A 24654-nucleotide genomic window follows, 5' to 3' on the forward strand; every position below is an offset into this window, starting at 1 on the left:
AAGTATGATTGGTGATGCCGTGCATTATTACTGTTTCATGATGAGGTTGAGAGTAAAAGCACGAAGGGTGATTTCGTGTAGTTTTATTCATTATGATTATCTGTTTTATTGGTTGAAGGTTTATTGACTGTTTCTTGTTATCATTCCATGTTGTAGTCACCGTATCTTTACCCATTTCGCATGTCCCCTCCCAGTAGTAAATGTTTAGCCTTATCTGTTGTTATGTTGATATATATATTTATATATATATATATATATATATATATATATATTTGTCTGTACATGTTTAATTACGTGGGAGTTCTGTCATAGCCTCGTCGAGGTTAGGCTTGACACTTACGGAATACATTAGGTCGGTTGTACTCATACTATACTCTGCACTTCTTGTGCAGATTTTTGCACTGGTCCTAGCTGTACGTGAGGTGCATCAACTCGGATTAGCATTTGGAGACTCGAGGTATATCTGCTGGCGTCCGCAGACCTTGAAGTCCCCTTCCTGGTTCCCTATTTATTGTTCCTTTCATTCGAGACAGTTGTACTTATTTCAAACCCTGAGAAACTCTAGAAGCTCGTGTACTTGTGACTTCAGATCCGGGTTGTACTAGATATTGGATTATTACACTTTTTCGTATTTGATTTTGGACTTCATTTCTGTTTAATTGGTTAAATTGTTCGGAGTATTTAAAATTGGTAAAGAATTACTCTAACGTTGACTTGCATAGCAAGTGAAATGTTAGGTGTCATCACAATCCCGAAGGTGGGAATTCCGGGTCGTGACATTTACATCCTCCAATTTTATTTTAAAAATCAACTCCCCCTTAACTTTGGACAATAAACTTCCTCCTTTACTATTCTATACAATGTCTATTTTGCCCTTGCCATTTTTAATTACTTCTTCTATGTAAGCCTTTTTATTATATATAATATTTGTATGGCTTACCTATAATTTTAAATATGTTGCATATTATTATAAAGTATACTTTAAGTTCATTAAAATTATATATAGTGCAATTATTTTCTAAATTTGTTATAAATTTTACTGTTATTTTATGATTATTATTATAATATAATGCACATTAAGTATATATTTATGTTATATTTTTTCAATGGTGGAGTTAGAAATTCATAGAAAAGAATTCAAAAAAAATACCATATCTAAAATTTGAAATAAGGGGGAGAATATCTATGGTTTAAAGTTGGGAGGGAATTTGATTTTAAAATAAAGTTGGGGTGTAAATTGATTTTCACCCCATACAAATACAGGCTTATATTTGATATATTATAGAATTGCTCTTTCAATTGCTAAATTCACTATAAAGTATAAACTATATTTAAACACTTTAATTACTACTAAAACTGTTGGCAAAGAGCTGGTCTTTAACAAAACTCAAAAGTTTCTTCAACAACAAATGTACAGCAAATAGGAAATGAAAGCACAGTCTTGACCTGATCACTCCCATATTTCAGTCAAAGACAACAGGGAAACCGGAAATGAACCATTAGCATGAACCAGAAGTAGAAAACTTACATTATGGTTCATCACATTTTACAATAACATGATAAAAGAGGATTACATCCACTGATATTATCAACATATCAAGTCGAAATATCGCTAGACCTAGACCACAAAAATAAAACATAAAAAGGATACAAAATGACAGATAAAATAAAACATGAAAAGGATACAAATGACAGATCTAGTAATACTACAAAATACATGGCCAAGCAGGCTTATATCATTATGCTCATAGGGAGACAATCCAAACCGCAGTCAGGTGTCTATTATTTGATTGAGCAAGAGGTGATTTGCTAGTCGCGTTTAATCATAATAAATTTTGATAATTTCATTTTGAAGAGCCATTAGGAAGTTTGGAAGAATCTTTAGAAGCAGGGTTGAGCATATCCCAAGCTTCAATCCAAGTGACCATCGCATCTGCAAGCTTCACAAAATAGGGGTCTACTTTTCCAAGTTTTTCTTTAACCTGTTTGGACAGTTCTACATAGCACTTCTGCACAGAAGTACAATCCTTAGAGAAGGTATGTGATTGGAAAAAGGGAATGATCTCTTCTTGCCAAAAAATTCCAAGGTATTCCTTCTTCAAATTCACAAATGGATTGCTAGCCTTGCTATGATAGATATAGGGTAATCCAGTCTTGATTCCCAATCCCAAGTGATCACAAATTACCTGAAAATGGTTTCATTAGTCAAAAAACTTTCATCCAAAATTACTATGGTTTAAACTATTTTACACCAACTATATATTTTATTTTAAAGTATTATTGGTCGGAGATCAGCGAGCTTAAATGGAGCGATGTAGTTAGTGAGAAGTCATATGATTGATCTCAATTTATTTGAATTGAGGCATAATTGTTATGTTATTGTACATGAATTGTTTAAAAGAATTTTACTATCAGTACTATGGTGAGTTACTTGTATTTATGTTCTAGGTGTCCTCAAAATATAATTTTTTTTTACACCTGCCAAGATATAGAAAATTAAATCAATTGTTGCAACATATAAAACAAAAGAACTGAAAATTTTAAGTGGCAAACCTTGCAACACCAACCAGCCCACATATCGTCGTAACGTCCAATGGGTTGGCCATCTCCCATAAGTCCAAAGTACATTGCTGGGCCAATAAGTTCACGATCAAATGCCAGATTCATTCCACACATTGGGAAGAGAGTGCCCTTTGGGATTGTCAACACCATATCAACATACCTTTTCAACCAACATTTGCCACTAGTTAAAAGCTGTGATAAGTTGGATTTAAGTTGTCGTATATCACCCAAAATAATACCATGCATAGACGGTATAAAATGTATTTACCGAATTAGATTTTGATATGTGCATCTTTGATCCCTCTACTTATTGGGAATCTTCACAAATTTAATGAATTATTAACAACTAAACTATCTAAACACTAATGTTTTATGTTGAATTTGTATTGTTACTCCATAGTAAAGGGTAATGTAATTCTATAAATGGTCTAAATATCACATATTTCCTGTAAGAGGAACAAAATATAGACATTTTTGTTAATTAAATATCAATTAATGTGCTTAGCCAAAGATTATAAGGACCTAAAATCAGAATATATATATATATATATATATATATATATATATATATGAGGGTCATAGACCCGGTGACGTGGCAAGCCTCACTACGCAGAAATTGTCTTTATCTTTTTCCTCAATTTTTCGAGCTTTTCTCCTAAAATAATTCCCCATTTACCTCATTAATAAACTAATAAAGCACTGATTGGTTAACTTGGTCTCCCAAACGTTTCGTCTTCCGTCATTAACAGTCGTAGCCCCTCTGTTTTTTACCAGACCGTTTCTTCTTGGGACTAAATATATTTTCATATTCACATCATATTTGTTTCCTTATGTGATATAGGAAGGTAAAAATTCCTAAAATAAAAAAAACTTTAAAGGTAATCCAGTCACTAAAGTCTTAATTCGGTCATTATTCTTCAGTTACGGATGAATAAAATAATATATTGTAAAGGACCAAAATGGAAACTTCATAATGGCCATATAAATGCATTAACGTATATAACACACAATTGTAGTGACGTGTTATCCTTAATAATTGTATAAAATAGTTCTTTTCAGTACAAATCCTTATCTACAAAAATTTTACAAATAAACTACAAATCAGTTTAAGTATTGTATAAAGTTGTATTGTTTTTAAGGGTACCTATAAAATTACTACATTTATACTACAATTAAACTATAATTTATGTTGAAAAACAATATTGACTACAAAATTTTCTCTGTATTTTTTGTGAAGAAGAAGAAGGAAGAGAAGATGAAGTCTGATTTATGTTAATATCTACAAAATTCATACATTTATCTACAAATAAACTATAAATTAGTTTAAGTATGTATAAAGCAGTATTGTTTTTAAGGGTATCTATAAAATTACTACATTTATACTACAATTAAACTACGATCTATGTTGACTACAAAATTTCTATTCATCTACAAAATTCCTACAAATCAGTTTTAGTATTGTATAAAGCTGTATTGTTTTTAAGGATATCTACAAAATTACTACATTTATACTACAATTAAACTACAATCTATGTTGAAAAAAAATATTGACTACAAAATTTCTTTAAAAAAACTACAAAATTTCTTTCAAGAAAACAAGAAATGTAGTTGTGGTCAATTCCAACTTGAAGAACTTTCATGTGTAAATTGTTTCCAGATTGTAGTTATAATGTAGGTTAAATGTAGTTAATTTGTAGTTTTTGTAAAATTTTGCAGACAATTTGCAGATTAATTGTGGATGTCACATTTCTACAATTGGCTCTTCATCTACAAAATTTCTACAAAAAACTACAAATAAAAGCTGCCAAAAAAGCAATTCATATCATTCCAATCAAGAAATATGAGAAGAAGTTTAGAAGTGATTTAGTATCACGTCTTTTTCCATTAATTGGATCGACACTAACATATCGCCCATGCTGTTTAATGACAAATAAACCAACCTTTCTCTGTATTTTTTGAGAAGAAGAAAGAATGTGGTACCGCAAGCAACACGGTTGATAATTCTCCAATCTTCTTCTCCAATAACATCTGGTTTCTTTTCTTCAATGGCCAGATCTAGCCCTTGTTGAAAAAGGACATCTAGAACCTCGCCTTGCCACATCCCAAAATGTCCGGACCCGTCAAAAATTTCTACCGCAAATTTCGCATTTGACACAATTCTTGTCATAAGCGAAGATGCCAATGATGACGTATTGTTGACACTTGATGTAGATTCTTCTTGTTTATTGTCCCCCATATTTGACACAAATATTATTTAATAGCTGACGACACAAATCAAGATTATTTCCTTTCTGATGTAGAAGATCAGACTAAGCTGCAACTACAGAGCATACTCAGACAGAACCTTGACTCAGTTACCAAGATAAATCTTTTCTGATGTGGAAGATCAGACTATGCTGCAACCACAGAGCATACTTAGACAGTACCTTGGCTCTGATACCAATTGTTGCGGAAGCCAAATGTATAGAGTGTGAATAAGTCACAACTACTATACCAAAAATTATGACAGCCACCAAATAATAAATAAGACAATAAAGCAATAATAAAGGGAACACCAGAATTTACGAGGTTCGGCTAATTCTGCCTACTCCTCGGACACAACCAAATATTTTATTCCACTCCAAAATACAAGTGAAATAATACTAAAGAGAGAAGATACAAATGCCTTAAACAGATGAGAAGGCAAATGAGAGGTGTGTTTCAATCCTAAACATTAGGCCTTCTTTTATAGGGGAAAAATCCCCCCAAACTTAACTCCCAACCAATGTGGGACTTTGGCATTTTGCCAAACTTCAACAAATCTCCACCTTGGCAAAATTCCACATTTTCAATTCTCTCTCAATAACAAATTTTGGTTGTGTCTTCATCTTCAATCTTCAGTGTTCAACAATGTTGATCAAATCCAAACAATGTTGAAACTTGACCGCAGTCACCACCTTTGTCAGCATATCAGCAGGATTCTCTGTAGTATGAATTTTCTTCACCGTGACTCCACCTTCTTCTATGATTTCTCGTACGAAATGATACCGAACATCAATGTGCTTCGTCCTTGCATGATAAACTTGGTTCTTCGCTAATTGAATAGCACTTTGACTATCACAAAAAATTGTGATACCTTTTTGTTCAACACCAAGCTCCTTTAGCAATCCTTGAAGCCAAATTGCCTCTTTCACAGCATCTGTAATAGCCATGTACTCTGCCTCTGTTGTAGACAAAGCAACTGTTGACTGCAAAGTAGACTTCCAACTAACTGGTGCCTTTGCAAAAGTAAACACATAACCAGTAGTTGATCTTCGTTTGTCCATATCACCCGCAAAATCTGAGTCACAATATCCAACTACAAACTGATTGTCTTCCTGCTCAAAAACTAACCCGACATCTACAGTATTATGAATATACCGTAGAATCCACTTCACAGCTTGCCAATGCTCCTTCCCTGGATTGTGCATATATCTGCTAATAACTCCAACAGCTTGTGAAATGTCAGGCCTTGTGCAAACCATTGCATACATCAAGCTACCAACAGCATTTGCGTATGGTACCTTTGACATATACTCTCGTTCAGCTTCATCCATTGGCGACATAGTAGTACTTAGCTTAAAATGGGAAGCAAGTGGAGTACTAACTGGCTTAGTCTTGTCATCTATGCCAAAACGTTGAAGTACTCTCTTCAAATATTCCTTTTGAGATAAACAGAGTTTCTTTGAACGTCTATCTCTAATTATCTCCATGCCAAGAATTTTCTTTGCCTCACCCAAATCCTTCATCTCGAACTCCTTCTTCAGTTGAATCTTCAACTTATCAATTTCTTCCGAATTCTTGGAAGCTATCAACATATCATCAACATATAGGAGAAGATATACAAAGGAACCATCTTTAAGCTTGTGCAAATACACACAATGATCGTATTTGCTTCTCTTGTACCCTTGCCGCAACATAAACTCGTCAAATCGCTTGTACCATTGTCTAGAAGATTGTTTCAATCCGTACAACGATTTTTCAAGTTTGCACACCATATTTTCTTTTCCAGCAACTTTGAATCCTTCTGGCTGAGTCATGTAGATTTCCTCCTCCAAGTTTCCATGTAAAAACGCAGTTTTTACATCCATCTGAACTAGTTCCAAATCCAATTGTGCTACCAAAGCCAACATAATTCTAATGGAGGAATGTTTTACAACTGGAGAAAACACTTCATTGTAATCAATTCCCTCCTTTTGAGCATATCCTTTGGCCACCAATCTTGCTTTGTAGCGAACATCTACTTGGTTAGGAAATCCTTCCTTCTTTGCAAATACCCATTTGCACCCAATTGCTTTCTTTCCCTTCGGGAGATTGGCCAATCTCCATGTATGATTCTGATGAAGGGACTGTATCTCATCATTCATGGCAATCCTCCACTTATCTTCTTCTGAACTTTGAACAGCGTCTTTATAAGTAGTAGGAACATCATCAGCTACAATTGAGGTTGCACAAGCAACCGTCTCTATGAGACGAACAGGTTTCGTTATTGTTCTTTTTGGCCTGCTGGTTGCTATTGATTCAAGTTGTTGTTGAGATTCCTGAGTTGGAATCTCCTCTACTGGCTCTCCTTCCAGAGGGTAATCTTCATTTGTTTCCTCCTCTGCTTCTTGTGTAGGAAAAATAAATTTTCCCTCAAACTCCACCTGCTTAGAAGCACCTTCATTTTGTTTGGTATCTTCTGTTACCTTATTTACCATAGCAAATTCATCAAAGGTAACATCTCTGCTGAATATTACTTTCTTTGTCATAGGGCACCATAAGCGATATCCTTTGACTCCAGAAGTAATTCCCATAAAAATAGCCTTCTTTGCCCTTGGATCCAATTTTGACTCCGTCACATGATAATATGCAGTTGAGCCAAACACGTGCAAAGAGTTATAATCTACAGCAGGTTTTCCGTACCATTTTTCAAATGGTGTTTTGCCATCAATAGCAGCAGATGGTAGACGATTAATGAGGTGGCATGCATATGTAATTGCCTCAGCCCAAAATTCTTTGCCCAAGCCAGCATTGGACAACATACACCGTACCTTCTCCAGCAAGGTCCGGTTCATACGTTCTGCCACTCCATTCTGTTGTGGTGTATGTCTAACAGTGAAGTGTCGGACGATGCCATCATTTTCACAGACCTTATTGAAATGATCATTTTTGTATTCACCTCCATTGTCTGTGCGAATACACTTGATCCTCCTGCCTGTTTGATTCTCCACCATCGTCTTCCATTTGAGAAAAATTCCCAACACTTCATCTTTGTTTTTCATTGTATACACCCACACTCTTCGAGAAAAATCATCAACAAAGGTTACAAAATAGTGCTTCCCACCCAATGAAGGTGTTTTGGAAGGACCCCAAACATCAGAGTGTACATAATCCAAAATGCCTTTAGTATTATGGATCGCTGTACCAAATTTAACCCTTGTCTGTTTCCCTTTGACACAATGCTCACAAAACTCCAAGTTGCAAGCCTTTACTCCTTTTAACAATCCTTGATCTGATAGAGTTTTCAAGGATTTTCCTCCAGCATGTCCCAAGCGCATGTGCCATAGCTTGGTTGCTTCTGCCTCTTTGTCGTCACTGGATGTCACTGTCGCTGTCCCAATAACTGTACTGCCACGATAGCGGTACATATTATTATTCTTCCGATTAGCCTTCATTACCACTAGTGCACCGGAGCATACTCTCATCACTCCATTTTCTGCAATGATTTTGAACCCTTTTGATTCTAGGGCTCCCACAGAGATGAGATTCTTCTTCAAATCCGGTACATATCGAACATCTATCAATGTTCTGATCATTCCATCATGGTTCCTTAATCGTATTGAACCAATGCCATATGAGGTAAGAGGGCTGTTATCCGCTGTGTGGACGACTCCATATTCTCCTTCTTGAAATTCCACGAACCAGTCCCTGTTGGGACACATATGATAGCTACAAGCCGAGTCCATCAACCATATGTCTGAAGATGTTGATGACTCTGTTGTAACTAATGAGAAGTCTGAATCATCACAATCAGCTACATTTGAATCCATAATGGCCTTTCCATTGTTATGTTTGGCCTTATTCTTCAACTTCGGACAGTCTTTCTTCCAGTGCCCTTTTTCTCGACAAAAGGCACATTCATCTTTGCTGGGTCTGGATCTTGACTTGGATCTTCCCTTCTTTGTCCTCGTTTGATTTTGAGGACGACCCCTCACAAATAGTGCTTCTCCTTCTCCGCCCTTCTGTTTTTCTCGCTTTCTTTGTTCATAGCTGTACAAAGCCGAACAAACTTCTCTGAGAGAAACTTCGTCATTTCCATGGAGTAGAGTAGTTTCAAGGTGCTCGTACTCATCAGGAAGTGACGCCAACAACATCAAGGCCAAGTCACCATCATCATAAGTTGTATCCATATTTTGCAAATCTGTAACCAACTTATTGAAACTGGTGATATGTTCATTCATCGTGGTACCAGGAACATAGGTGAAGTGAAACAGTCTCTTCTTCATGTACAATTTATTTTGACTGTTTTTCTTCAAAAATTTATCCTCCAGTGCTTTCCATAATTTACTTGCAGAAGTTTCCTTTGTGTATGGATATTTCTGCTCTCTAGCAAGGTAGGATCGAATGGTACCGCAAGCAACACGGTTGATAATTCTCCAATCTTCTTCTCCAATAACATCTGGTTTCTTTTCTTCAATGGCCAGATCTAGCCCTTGTTGAAAAAGGACATCTAGAACCTCGCCTTGCCACATCCCAAAATGTCCGGACCCGTCAAATATTTCGACCGCAAATTTCGCATTTGACACAATTCTTGTCATAAGCGAAGATGCCAATGATGACGTATTGTTGACACTTGATGTAGATTCTTCTTGTTTATTGTCTCCCATCTTTGACACAAATATTATTTAATAGCTGACGACACAAATCAAGATTATTTCCTTTCTGGTGTGGAAGATCAGACTAAGCTGCAACCACAGAGCATACTCAGACAGAACCTTGACTCAGTTACCAAGATAAATCTTTTCTGATGTGGAAGATCAGACTATGCTGCAACCACAGAGCATACTTAGACAGTACCTTGGCTCTGATACCAATTGTTGCGGAAGCCAAATGTATAGAGTGTGAATAAGTCACAACTACTATACCAAAAATTATGACAGCCACCAAATAATAAATAAGACAATAAAGCAATAATAAAGGGAACACCAGAATTTACGAGGTTCGGCTAATTCTGCCTACTCCTCGGACACAACCAAATATTTTATTCCACTCCAAAATACAAGTGAAATAATACTAAAGAGAGAAGATACAAATGCCTTAAACAGATGAGAAGGCAAATGAGAGGTGTGTTTCAATCCTAAACATTAGGCCTTCTTTTATAGGGGAAAAATCCCCCCAAACTTAACTCCCAACCAATGTGGGACTTTGGCATTTTGCCAAACATCAACAAAAAAATTCCTTCAATTAATTGACATTCAAGATGGTCACCTAAGAAGAAAAAGGCTGGTAACTTTTTTCCCCTTTTAGGAAAACGATCGTTTTGAAATTGCTGATCGAAAATTTCAGCATTAAATATGATATTCTTCACTTTTTTTGCTCTCTTTGGTTTTAAATAGGATAAACGATTCTGGAATGTCTTTTCAGATCAAATTTTCAAGCTTTTGGTCATTTCGCATCACTTTCTTGCAGATTCGACTACAAAGTGGAAGGCAAGTATTTTTCCAGTAGTTGGAGCAAAAGATCAACCACTTCTATCTTTAGTTGGTAATGTCTTGCTTTCCCCTTTTTCTTCTAATTGATCTACTTCTATTTAGTTATTGTACCTATTGGCGGAGTTTGTTTCACTGAGACACTAACATAAACTAAACGTTACCATAAACTTAAGAATTTGATTAGGTTTCTAAAGCAATAGCAGGTATCTTAGATTAATTGTTTCTACTCTCTTACCAATTAGTTAATATTAGTCAATTTTCTTTTGTGTTTTCTTTAACCTTTCCTTTTGGTTTTGTTTCTCTTTTGAATTATCCACATAGACTATTTTGTCTTGCCGTTCCTTCAAGGTATTTTCCCCTATTTTGTGCTTTTTGTTTGTCTGCTGGAATTAACTCTTTTGGTCTATTGGGAATTGGGATTAACTATATGGAGAAAGTGAAGGAAAAGAAAAGTGATCTTATTACAATAAGGTTTGGAAAATTCTGATGAAAATAGTCATCTAAAAATAAATTCATTAAGAGCGTACTGTAAGTTTATAAAGATTTAGTTCTTGCAGTTTTTAAAAAGATGGATGAGCAGTGTTGTTGAGTGGACTTTTCTACCAAAGGAAGAAACAGGTAATTTGGAATTATGGATGCAGGGGAAAGTACAAAATGAAGAGATCCAAAGCAACGGGAACTCATTATATGTGCAGCTTGATTTGGATATATAGATAACCATGAAACTGGCTTGAGGTTTCTGCTTTAGTGAAGAAACCGGAAAAAATCATGTCTTATCTTGTTTCTGATGTGAAGCAACACGATCAACAACAATATATCTCTTTCTGAAAATTCATCTTTTTACATGTAATTCATTCAAATATTTCACTTTCGACTTCATCTTTACACTCCGTTTATCATTCGCTCTGCTATAGACATGATGATCTCAACTCAATTGGAATAACATGTTCTCTCAGACATATGAGTTGGTAGAGGAGTGGATGCAAACAAACTATTATGATATGAAGAGGATGGTTGAACATTATTCTACTCTTCCAGTTATCTAAGTCTCCAAGGGTTGTAATGTTTCTTTTTCCACGAGAAGGCAGGGACGAAGCCACATGGTCATAAGGGTCTTCTTCGAAAAATTACACTGTGTATATAGGTAAAATATTGCGTTTTAGAGGTATATAACATATATTGAACACCCTTTATTGGGAATTTTTTCCACTTCTTTCAAATTTGAACACCCTTGGAGAAATTCCTAGCTTCGCTCGCCACTGCGAGAAGGTATTAACTTGGCAACTACTCTCCTCTTGGAAATGGAAGTTCTAATCTACTGAAGTACTATTTTGTTTAGTTCCTGTACTCAGCTTTCAGGGACTTCTTGTAACTTGACTAAGTAGCTGCATTTTCCAGAGAATAATGTAATTCAGTTTCCAGTGAATTTGTGTTATTCAAATTTCTATTAAAAAGTTAGGCTTGTACATGCTTTGTCCCGTGCAAATAATAAATTCTGAATTAAAAGCATGATTAAATGTTCCAAACTAAAATCTGCATTTGTTTATTTTTGTAAATTTGATGTATTTGCTTAGGCCAACGCTCATCTATTCTTCTAGGGCTGAAAATTATAAATTACAAAATTGCTGTTAAATACACCTTTGTTCCTGTAATTTCATGATTCCTACATAATATTCTTCAATCTTCAATTAAGACTTACTCTTTTACTCTCCTAACAACTATGATGAATAAACCAGACCCCGAGAAACCTAAGACATGAAAGGGATCTTTGTCTGCGTATGCTGTTAACATACACAATTGAGCTAGGATATTAATTTGTCATATATATATAGAGAAAAAGAGAGATAGAGTTGTTAATAGATGACAATGATCATCTAAAGATAAATCTATTAAGGAGGGCATGGTAAGTCTTTAAAGATGTAGTTCTTACAGTTTTTAATTTTAATAGGGTCTTATAATTTATAAAAAGGTGGATGAGCAATGATGTTGAATGGCATAAACGGATAGTTTTTGAGGAAGCTATGCATAAAAAGGTGTTATTTGGTCAATTATATTATAGCTTTTATTTCCTTTCCCCCCTATTTTTGTAAGACTAAATAAAACTTTGATTTCATATATATAATATTATTTTCAGAGTAGAGTACACTTTACCCTATATAAATATAGGACGAGAATTAGGCTTTGTTTTTCTTGGTGTTGTTGCTCTAAGCTAGGCCAATTGCATAGAACTTTTATTTAAATGTCTTTTTTTATATTAGGATCTAACCTTCATGCATGATCTAATTTTAGTGTATTCACATAAGGATGTAAGGTCTATAGAATGGTACGGTGAAGTCGGCTCCAATTTACAAGTTCTTCTTGATTTTCAAGACCGAGTCAAGCAACAAAGTTTAAGCTGTCAGAGCAGGGTATGCTCATTTTCTATCATTATTCTCTATGCATTTATTAGAACATTGGACAAATATTCTCTCACAAAATTTCTGTCGAAGCTTCATTTCTGGGAGAGGGATGGAGCTTTGAGGTTGCTGAACAAAAAGTTGTCCTTCAACTCCTTTCTCATGAACTATATGTATGGTACACCTTCTATTTTTTGATAGATTTTTTATCTCTTTTGTTGTTTAAGAGTGCTACAACTTTATTATTAGGCCTTTTATTCTTATCATGAATAGTTTTGTATTTTTAGACTACATATTTAATTATTGACCAATCGATGTCAAGAGGAAAAATTGTTCTTCTCCATTACATGTAGTAACACAATTTATTAGCAAAGCTTGATTTTGCTTAATTAGAAAAAGTGATGATATTAATTATTTGATCATATCCTGATTTCATTCCATAATCGCGCGAAGCGCGGCATATTCACTAGTTTACTAATAACTACGGGACCAAAAAATGCAAATATTATTCCTAGATAATTACAAGTAAACTTTTATAATAACTATTGTAACATGTAACCTTGTAAAAACTGTAGCTAATCGTCTATCACATATTAAAGCTATGCTAATAGTACAAAATATCTTTATATTGGTAGTATAGTTAACTTAAATACAAGAAGGAAAGCATAATATCAAAAGAAAAGGTGAAAAGGAGACCGACCTAGTATTCCTCTCAAGAGGCTTGACGAGCTGTGTGGGCGCATCATAATCGGGAATGTTGAGCCACAAGCCGTGGGAGACTGCCGTTGGCACGCCCTCCCTCAGGCTGAAAGGGTATCCCCTCACAAAATCTGCGCCATCCCTAAATGGATCATACAAAGTGTTGAAGAAATGGGGAGTTGATGGGCACAGCAAATTCTTTATGTGCTGCTCCAGCGCGTTGATGTCTGCCCCACTTGGGTCCTTTGCTACCTACGCAGATTATTTCAAGATTTCCCCAAACACAAATAGAGTTAAAATACCGAAGATGATATTAGAAAAGAATTCTGAAGATGATGATGATTGAGGGGAACATCAATCATGAGTATAGAAGTGAACATTAATTAATGATCATAATTAAGCATAGTGATTATCTTGGATCTAGAATGAGTTGGTTTAGAAAGATACGAGCGTAACCTTCTTGTGTGTATATATTTTAATTTTTTTTATCTGTATATATAGATTCAATTGAATCTATAAGAAATCACCTTAAAGTCTTTGCATATATCCCCATGAAACGTAAAACGCAAATATAAAATGAAAATGAAAGAAAAGTTACCAGAACAAAAAGACTTTTTCTTTATGTTCTAAAATCCTTTAATTTTAAATTTCTCATTTCACTTTTATAGTCAGAGAAATAATATGTCATGTTTAAAATTACTAACATCCCAAGAGTGCTTTTGATAGGTAGTATCAAAATTTCTTTCGTCAGACACCACCGTATAAAATGAGGGAGTAGCTTTGCCTTGTTTACAAACACGTAAAATACAGAGAGTTCAAACTCTGTTCATGTAATCACTCACATACTCTTGTGAACATAAAAAATCTAAAACTTTTATTTCAAAGAACTAACACGAGCGAGAAACAAAAAGATACTAGAATGAGATGATAGATTAATGGAAGGTGGAAAGTGAGCTTACAAAGCAATCATCATCAATGGTGTAAATATACTTTTTCTTGGAAACCATGTAACCGAAGCAGCGGCAAGCAGAATCCTTAAAGGAAATACAAGAAGCCCTAGGACCCAAAATTTTGTTAATATCATTGCGATTGTAAAGTTCATAATCAAAGCCCTCGGGCACCTTAATGGTCTTTGACGGGTCACCATCTTGAACAATGATGAGATGATATGGTTCAAAGAAAGGCCTCCACATTTCCAAGAAATCCAAGTTTCTAATTGTTGGTATCACGATATCTAGTTCATCTTTCAAGGCAGGTGTAGAAGAAGCCATAATTCTAAGTGTATTTTTGCTCAAACAGAGAATACAATGTGTATAGTATGAGAGAGATAAAGAAAAAAATAGGTCATATTTATAAGAATTAACGGAAGGTGGTGGAGTGAGCGGAGGGATTTGCGGCTTCTGTGTGAAGTGGAGGGAGATGGTTTAAAAGAGACAGTGATCCGTTCCCTGCGTCTTTGGGAGGTCAGAGGCCTAGTTTTCTTTTCTGATATTGTAGTTTTTGTAGCATCCTTTTTGGTTACTTAGAAGTTAATTCTATGTGCTTCTTTATACTTTATTGTAGCAGGAGTAGTAAGAAATTAAATAATACTCCCTCCGTTTCATATTATATGAGGTTGTTTGACTCGACACGAAGTTTAAGAAAAAAGAAGAAAAACTTTTGAAATTTGTGGACTTAAAAGCTTAAGGGGTAAAAAGTTTGTGGGGTCATGACATTTGTGTGGCTATAAAAATTTCTCATTAAGGGTAAATAGATAAAATGAAAGAGTTTAAAATTGAATTATTTCCAAATTTAGAAATGTGTCGTTTGTTTTGGAACAAACTAAAATGGAAAGTACCTCATTTAATATGAAACGGAGGGAGTACTTTGTTATAACTGGTTAAAGATTATGTACTGATAATGTAACACCATAGTGTACATGGTGGCTTAAAGAAATGTTTTACATTATGATCGGTTTTACATTATGATCGGTTATAACATTTGTAACAAGTTTTGTACCTTATTTTTTAAGTTCTTGCTGATTCCAATTCATTATGGACAATTATCAAGGTAGATTCAAATTTTCAATTTGATGTGTTCAACTTTTGATTCTTAGTAATGAACCATTATACTTTTGAAATTATGGATTCAAAAGGTAATATATTTTTAAAATTGTAATAATTATTACATCTATATTTACATTATGTATTTAAATTACTGAGTTCGATTGAACAATTATTTATATGCTATATTTGCCACTGTCTTTAGTTACCTTTTAGATGACCCGATGGGTAAATTCAATAAAGCCTAGGCTTTAGGCCCCTAATTTGGGCGGCCCCAACTTTTACCAATAGGATCATAAGGTAAAAATAGCACGGTATAACTAATTTTCGGACTGGTCATTCAAAAATAGCCAACATTTACCAAGTCAATAAAAAATAGCCACTATTTTGCTGTAACAGAGACCGGTCCAGCATAATATACTGGAGTTCGGTGCACCTGTGTATGAACTCCAGCATATTATGTTGGACCGATATACTTTACTGGCTCCAGTATAATATACTGGAGACTGGAGCATCGGTGCTCCAAACTCCAGTATATTATGCTGGACCGGTATACTTGTGGGAACTCCAGTATATTATGTTGGAGTTCTAGTGTATTTATGCTGGAACTCCATCATATTATGCTGGAGTTCCAACATACTTATCATGGAACTCCAGTATAATATGATGGAGTTCAAGTATATTTATGCTGGAACTCCAGCATAATATACTGGCGTATTTTTCGGGTTTTGAACAGTGTTTTCGGTCAAATTTATCTTTACATGAAAAGTGGCTAAATTTCGATTACTTTTGAAACTGGGCTATTTTTGAACGACCAGTTGTAAATCTGGCTATTTTGAATTTCTCCCGATCATAAGCTTATATTTATTTTTACAAAAAAAAAATGAGGTTTCCTTAAAAAAAAAAAAAAGGTACTTCATACATGCATTGTAAACGGAAAGATATACTACTCCCTTCATCTCATATTAATAGTCATGGTTACTAAAAATATTTGTATCAAATTATTTGTCATTTTAGAAGTTTAAGACAAAATTAATTATTTTTTTTCTTTTTTACCCTTAGTAATAATTGTTCTTGAAGATAGAGATAACACATAAATAGAATAAATATTCAATGAAAAGAGATTATATATTATTAAGAGATAAATAAGGGTAGAATAGCCTAATTCATTTCCTAATTAATATTTCTTAAGGAGCGTGTAAAAGAGAAATACGAAACATAGCATGAGACAGAGGGAGTACTAATAACTTTTGACAAAAAAAAATGGGCCCAAAAAATCAATTAAGGTGACTTTGAGAATGCAAGTTTGGGAAGAAATCATCACAATTATTAGAGCTATCAATATGGGCCGGGCTGGGTTAGCCCACCCTAGCCCACGTAGGCTTTAGCAATTGACGGGCCGGGTTGGGCTATCCCACGATTTTGATAGGCCTTGTAATGATTAGCCCACCCCAGCCCTACGTGGGCGGGGGCACTCACGGGCCGACCCATCATTTTTTAATATATAACTTTATATTTTTCTTTAAGCTCTAACCTAAAAAAAATATTTAAAAGTTAAAATATATCTTAAAAAATTTCGCAAAACTTAATAACTTTTTATATTGTTCTAATATATCACAACAAACACTAAAAAGTAAAAAATAAGACTATAGTTCATTCACTAAAAGTCAAAATTCAAAATAAACTATTTAAGAGAACGTCCATGACGATTATGGGATATCTAATACCTCATCTTCATCAAGCACATTTGAATCCGCTTGTGACAAGGTTGTCTTGGCATCTTCACTTTTATCTACATCTACAATTCATATGCAATATTAATTAGTTAAATATTAAGAGTAATTAAATTTTAAAAACTAATAATATTCAAATTCACATAAAAAAAAATATTACCAGTTTGAGTTTGGGAAAAGCCGTGCAACCAATTTTGAGTAGTAACAAGTGTTTGAACATTTTCATGATGGATGCAACTTTTGTTTGCCGGAACACACACCCCAATGCTAAATGTTGATTCCGATGTGACGGTGGTAATAGGAATACTAAGTACATCACGCACCATCACTGAAAGATCGGGATATTTTCTTGAATGATCCTTCCACTACATGACAACATCCATCTCTTGGAACTTCTCAAGATCACGTTTTGGTTCCTCTAAGTGAGATCCAATTCTGACTTTTCATCACTAGAGGCAGTATACTTTTTATATTTTATATATTTTAAATAATTATTTTTATTAGGCCTACGGGCCGGCCCAGCCCAGCCTCAGTCACGCCTCACGGGCCACGGACTTACTCGGCCCGGGCTTAAAAGCCTCGTTTTTAAATGGGCTCCAAAAACTCTAGTCCAACCCCGCTAAATCACGGATTAGGCTGGGTTGGCTCAACGGGCCAAGCCCATATTGACGGCTCTTAACAATTATTCTCTTTTAGCTAGTTTCTCTCGATTAGACCTTTCCACTTCCTTCTCAGTTTATAAGATGACTTCCTTCTCTTACTTTTTACAAGGAAGTCATCTCACAATATTGTTCAAGAAAAGCTATAGTTTATTATTCTGTGATTTTGGGATATCAAGCATTGCACGAACATGAAGATTATTGAGTCAACAAATATTTCATGTTATTGAATCAGGTTCTTCTATTCCAACTTAAATTACTTTTCTTGATATTTTTGTTACGTAGGTATATATTGTCGTTTTAATTTTTATTATAATTCATATATATCAAATAGAAAGTATGAGTCCGATTATTCAAAACTTTATAAAAAAGAAGAGAAAAGTTGAATTTTTTATACAATCCCAAAAAGGAGCTATTGATAAATTTTTAATAAATAATAAAAAAAACTCAATCAGAAATTATAGGAGAATATTTTCGAGATGAACAAATCACTAAGCAAGTTGAGTTAGACGATAACACCATCCAAGAAGAAAAAGAGGAAATTAGTACTCAATCAGATAAAAAAGACTTGATTTTTTTCCAAATGCCTATTGCCTCAGCGTAAAAAAGTTTTACAAAATTAAAATGGATAAAATTCTTATTTATGATTAACAATGTCTCAGGAGAGATTGAATGGACTACCTATATTATCAATTAAAAAAGAAGTATTAGGTGAAATAGATTATATAATAATTATTCGTAACTTTGCATCTCAAAATGTTATATATATATAAGATTTTTTTGAGAAACTTTTTTTAATGCCTCTCGTTAAAGTTTGCTTTAGGCCCCCAATAGTATTGAGTCACCCCTGCCGATAATATATAATTATTTATATTGTCCGTGCACGAAAGTGCTCTTACTAATTGGTCCACCCATTTTAGTTTGCATTTGATTGGGTGCCTTTTGACAGATAAAATAATTAGTAGGTCTTGTTTGGCCATAAATAATAGTTGCAAATATTAAAGGAATATTTACCTCCTATTGCAAAGGTTAACACCTCATTTATTTTAAATAAATACCATTTAAATAAATTATATTTTATAGATACCTTTAATGTTTTATAGCAAAATTTCTGATTTTGGTTATCTCCTACACTTAAGCCACAAAACACGCTATGTTTTATTTTTCTCTCTCCCTTTTCAGATTTCTCTCTCTTATAATTACCATATTTCATAAAATCTTCTCAATACAGGTTCATTCTCTCTCTATTTTGATACACTCTATTCTCTTTCCCATTCCCTGTAAACACGCTCAAAACCAGAGAAACCTCTCACCCACACTGCTTCCTTCCTCCCCAATCTCGTCATAAACCCTAATTTCCTCTCGATTATTGTCATTTGTTTCTATAATTAGTGTGGTAAGTATTTAAATTTTTTGATTTTCGTTATTTTTGTTTATTCTCAACATCTCTACTCACCAAGTTTTCTCTAATCAACAGTATCCAAGCATATTCTCACAATGTCTGATTCAATACCCCGCAAGTTGATTACCAGAGGTATACCCCTAAAATTCTCACTTTCGATGGGCCCTCTTTCTCCTTGCAAATCACTCAAGGGGAATTGGATGCAGGTTTATCCAAAAATATGGCATTGGAGAAGAGAACAAAATCTCGCCATGACAATTTCAAAGAAACCCAAATTGAGAAATAATTGAAGGAAACAAGACTTTTCATTGCGGAAAAGAGGAAAAAATATATTTCTGAAGCTTCATCTGTCAAGGGAAAGGAGGTTGAAGCAAGTAAAAGCTCAGATACACTGAAAAAAAGGTAATTTCTAATGTATTCATATGTATTGTTGATGTATTCATCTGTATTTATATGTATAAACCTATTGACTTCTCTGTTTTTATGTATATAAATACATGTACATGTATTTAGATTTATTCAAAAAGTATATTCAATGTATTTTTTTACTTACATAAATCAATGATACAAATATGTATATGTATTCTGATATATACAAATTGACTTTTATTGAATTGTATGTTGCATAATGCATTTAGATTTATTTAGATGTATTCAAATAGTTCTTTCACTATTTTTTACCTTACTAGACTGACCTTTTCATATTGCATATAATTGTATTTATAAGGATTTTCAAAGTTCCCATTATTGTTTGATTCTAATTGCAATGTCTTTATTTGTTGTATGCGTATGTATTATATATGTACATATGTTTCTATCACTGACATCTTATTCTAGTTTATTTTTGCAGTTTGTATTTAGTTGTATTTATATGTATTCATATCAATTGTACAATGAAATATGTGTTGTATTCAGTTGTATTTATTCTTTTTAAATGCAAGAAATTAAGTTGTTTGTGAAAAAATAACCTATATTTGCACCTCATATCAGTATATATACTAATATAGACATAGTCTCCAACCTCAAAGAAAATCTTACTCCAGAGCAGTACAAACAACTAGGTAATACTTGTTTTGGAAGTTTCCTTCAGATGAAGCGTTGTGAAGTCCAACATCAACTGTTCAGATGCTTCATGGTTCTCCAGTTAGAAGGAAGTACTGACAATATATTTTCAATATATGTCAATGGCACTACATTATCTTTCTCAATAAAGGAGTTTGCGCTTGTGACTGGCCTCAAATGTGTTGGTAACCCTGCTGATTTTCAGTTCAATGAAAAGGTTCTTAACTGGATTATTGCGACATACTTTGGCGGTGCCAATCTTGTCAAAAAGAAAGATTTGTTGAAATGTTTTGCTGATAAGAATTGGGGTCATGACAACGATGGGGATGCATTAAAGATAGATGTGTTGTATTTAATACACACCTTCATATTTTCATCCGAGAAGAACAACACAACCATCCCAAGGCTACATTTTGACTTGGTCGAGAGTGGGAGCTTTTCTGATTATCCATGGGGTATAAAAGCATTTGAAAGCCTGATAAAATCTATTAGCAAGAAGATGGATGCTCAGAAGAAGTACTACAGGATAGCTGGGATGCCTCTAGCTATGCAAGTTTGGTTTTATGAGTGTTGTTCAAATGTTGATCCCTAAATTGCACTGCGAATTGATAACGTGGTACCCAAAATACTCAATTGGAGATCCACCGAAAATTAGCTATGACGACCCGACCAGTCGTCTCATGAGTTACCGCTCTGTTTTTCTCATTTCTGCTTCTTATTGCTTTGTTCAGTTGTATTTCATGTCATCGGGTTGATCGGTTCGGGTTCGGAAAGGTTTTGGCAAGGTTTGAGACACTTAGTCTCTTTTGAGGAAGCTTAAGTTGGAAAAGTCAATCGGACGTTGACTTATGTGTTAGAGGGCTCGGATGTGAGTTCCGATGGTTTGGATAGCTTCGGGAGGTGATTTGGGACTTTGGAGCGTGATCAGAATGTGTTTTGGAGGTCCGGAGTAGATTTAGGCCTGAATTGGCGAAAGTGGAATTTTGGCATTTTCCGGTTAATAGGTGAGATTTTGATATAGGGGTCAGAATGAAATTCTGAGAGTTGCAGTAGTTCCATAGGGTCATTTGGGATGTATGTCCATCATTTCAGATAGGGGCACTCAGTTTACATCGCAGTTTTGGAGGTCTGTGCAGTGAGAGTTGGGTACTCAGGTTGAGTTGAGCACAACTTTTCACCCTCAGACGAACGGACAGTCCGAGCGCACTATTCAGATATTGGAGGACATGTTGCATTCTTGTGTCATTGATTTCGAAGGGACATGGGATCGGTTTCTACCGCTTGTAGAGTTTGCTTATAACAACAACTACTAGTCGAGTATTCTGATGGCTCCATATGAGGCTTTGTATGGGAGGCGATGTAGATCTTCAGTTGGTTGTTTTGAGTCGGGTGAGGCTAGGATATTGGGTACAGACTTGATGCAGGATGCTTTAGAGAAGGTGAAGGTGATTCAGGAGAGGCTTCGTACGGTGCAGTCGAGACAGACGAGTTATGCTGACAGGAAGGTTTAGGATGTGTCCTACATGGTTGGCGAGAAGGTTATGTTGCAGGTTTCACCCATGAAGGGTGTTATGAAATTTGGGAAGAAAGGGAAATTGAGTCCTCGGTTCATTGGGCCATTTGAGGTGCTTCGGAGGATTGGGGAGGTGGCTTATGAGCTTGCTTTTCCACCCAACTTGTCGAGTGTGCATCCGGAATTTCATGTCTCTATGCTTCGAAAGTATATTGCACAGCTCAGTTGTATGGTGATTTGACTTATGATGTGGAGCCAGCAACTATTTTGGAGCGTCAGGTTCGAAAGTTGAGATCAAAGGATATAGCTTCAGTGAAAGTGCAGTGGAGAGATCGGCCCGTGGAGGAGGCTACCTGGGAAACTGAGCAGGAAATGCGGAGCAGATATCCTCAACTATTTAAGGCTTTAGGTATGTTTCTTGACTCGTTCGAGGACGAGTGTTTGTTTAAGAGGGGAGGATGTGACGACCCGACCAGTCCTCTCATGAGTTATCGCTCTGTTTTCCCCATTTCTGCTTTTATTGTTTTGCTCAGTTGCATTTCATGTCATCGGGTTGATCGGTTCGGGTTCAGAGAGGTTTTGGCAAGGTTTGGGACACTTAATCTCTTTTGAGGAAGCTTAAGTTGGAAAAGTCAATCGGATGTTGACTTATGTGTTAGAGGGCTCGGATGTGAGTTCCGATGGTTCGGATATCTTCAGGAGGTGATTTGGGACTTAAGAGCATGATCGGAATGTGTTTTGGAGGTCCGGAGTAGATTTAGGCTTGAATTAGCGAAAGTGAAATTTTGGCATTTTTCAGTTGATAGGTGAGATTTTGATATAGGGGTCGGAATGGAACTTCGGGAGTTGCAGTAGTTCCGTAGGGTCATTTGGGATGTGTGTGCAAAATTTCAGGTCATTCGGACGTGGTTTGGTATACTTTTTGATTAAAAGCGTAATTTGGAAGATTTTGAAAAACTTAGGCTTGAATCCAATGTGTTTTGGTTGATTCGATGTTGTTTGAGGTATTTTGAAGATTAGCATAAGTTTGAATAAGGTTATGGGATATGTTTGTGTTTTTGGTTGAGGTCCCGGGGGCCTCGGTGTGTTTTCGGATGGTTGAGGGAGAGTTGGAATTTTTGGGAAGCTGTAGAATTTTTCTGCTTCTGTTAGTTTCCGCACCTGCGGATTGGGGACCGCAGGTGCGACGCCGCAAATGCAGAAGATGGGTCACAGAAGCGGAAGAGCCTAAGAAAGGCAGGAACCGCAGAAGCGGTCAAGGAGCCGCACATGCGATGCCGCAGGTGCGGATTATGCATCGTAGATGTGAAGTTGGGCAGTTTAAGTGAAAACCCCAGAAGCGGTTTAAGGACCGCAAATGCGATACCGCAGAAGTGGGGTTTTGGCCGCAGATGCGAAATCCCTGGGTCAGAAGGTATAAATTATTTCTTTCGCAATTTTTGAGCTATTCCACTATTTCTAAGACGGTTTTTGGAGCATTTTGGGCGATTTGAAGGAGGATTTCAATGGGGTTTCATTGAGGTAAGGATTTTGGACCTAAAACACGTTTCTATGGTATTATTTCACGGATTAGAGGTGTAATTAATGGAATTTAAGGGCAAAAAAATTGGGAATTAGGACTTGAGATTAAGAGACCTTAAAATGGGAATTTGAGGGGTCATTTGGACTTCGATTTCAGTGTTCTTAGTATAAATGAACTCGGGAAATGATAAGGATTCCGTTGATGTCATTTTTATCAAGTTTCGAGACGTGAGCCCAAGGGTCAGGTTTGGCCAATTTTCGGATTTTTGGTATAATTTGATTTATTTCGCATGGGCTTCGTTCCTTTAGCCTATTCTAATGTTATGATTCTGATTTTGGGTAGATTCGACACGAGTTGAGGCCGAGGCGAGAGGAAAAGGCATCGCGGAGTAGTATTTTCATCCGGTTTGAGGTAAGTAACCATTGTAAATCTGGAACTGAGGGTACAAACCCCGGTATTTCGAATTGTTCTGATAAATAAGGTGACGCACATGCTAGATGACGAGCGTGTGGGTATGCACCGGTAGGGATTATGACTTGGTCCATCCCGTAGCGACTATTAAGCCGCGTATTTGATTTGAAATCTTATGAATTCTCGTATTTTAGAAATTTATACTGTATTATGGGTTGTATGCCATGTTTGGGGGCCTTGTGCCGACCTGTTGAGACCCTTTGGGCATTTTTACTGTTTTTCCTCACTCTATTTGTTTGGAAGAATATCCTCAGTGATATTTTACCTATTTATTGTTTAAAACTGGTTTTATCACTGTACTTCTTAAAATGTGAGAACTGTTTGGACTGAGTTCCTTGATTTCTACTGCGATGCCCGAGCAGCTGTGGGGTTAAAGACTGAGAGAGGTTGAGGACCTAATGGTAAGGATATATATATATATATATATATATATATATATATATATATATATATATATATATATATATATATTATGGATCAGGCTGCACGTCGCAGCAATACTTATATGGATCGGGCTACACACCGCAGCGATATACATATTGGATCGGGCTGCGCGCCGCAACGATATGATGTTTGGGCTATAGGAGCCCCTCCAGAGTCTGTACACCCTCAGTGAGTGTAGTCGACTATAAAGTATGGATCGGGTTGCATGCCACAGTGATTACTATGATTATTACTATTATGAGATATTATTGAGCGTTAGTGCTAAGAGTGAGTACTGAGTGACGAGAGCTAAGTCACGAGTGACTGAGAGGCTGCCCGAGAGGCCATATTATGAGTGATACCTTGCCCGAGAGGCCCATTTATGGTATTTTCACTGATTTCACTCTTATTTTAAAAAATCCTCTATTGAAAATTACTAAGTAAATGATTTTAAGTAT

General features: G+C 35.5%; 1 protein-coding gene and 1 long non-coding RNA gene across 2 annotated transcripts; one reads left to right on the forward strand and one right to left on the reverse strand.

Moving 5' to 3' along the window:
* Positions 1–1476: 1476 nt before the first annotated feature.
* On the reverse strand, positions 1477–14683 carry LOC104229916 (probable UDP-arabinopyranose mutase 2). The gene is made up of 4 exons (XM_009782644.2): positions 14329–14683; positions 13371–13621; positions 2554–2722; positions 1477–2186 (listed from the first exon to the last, which is right to left on the reverse strand). The coding sequence occupies exons 1-4, from the start codon at positions 14638–14640 to the stop codon at positions 1845–1847; spliced, it is 1074 nt and encodes a 357-aa protein (XP_009780946.1). The 5' UTR covers positions 14641–14683; the 3' UTR covers positions 1477–1844.
* On the forward strand, positions 10141–11783 carry LOC104229915 (uncharacterized). Its single transcript, XR_011405114.1, has 2 exons — positions 10141–10326; positions 10832–11783. It is a non-coding gene; the product is annotated as an uncharacterized lncRNA (long non-coding RNA).
* Positions 14684–24654: the final 9971 nt, after the last annotated feature.

The sequence above is a fragment of the Nicotiana sylvestris genome, chromosome 2, assembly GCF_000393655.2.
Source record: "Nicotiana sylvestris chromosome 2, ASM39365v2, whole genome shotgun sequence".
In the NCBI taxonomy this organism is placed as follows: domain Eukaryota; kingdom Viridiplantae; phylum Streptophyta; class Magnoliopsida; order Solanales; family Solanaceae; genus Nicotiana; species Nicotiana sylvestris.

Bases quoted from the DNA above. Each gene is read 5' to 3' on its own strand.
- LOC104229916 (XM_009782644.2), bottom strand. From the start codon at position 14,640: ATGGCTTCTTCTACACCTGCCTTGAAAGATGAACTAGATATCGTGATA. The intron at 2,723-13,370 runs GTCGGTCTCCTT...TTGGTTGAAAAG, and splicing joins CCTCTTGAGAGGAATACTAG to GTATGTTGATATGGTGTTGA. The intron at 2,187-2,553 runs GTTTGCCACTTA...AACCATTTTCAG, and splicing joins GGGCTGGTTGGTGTTGCAAG to GTAATTTGTGATCACTTGGG.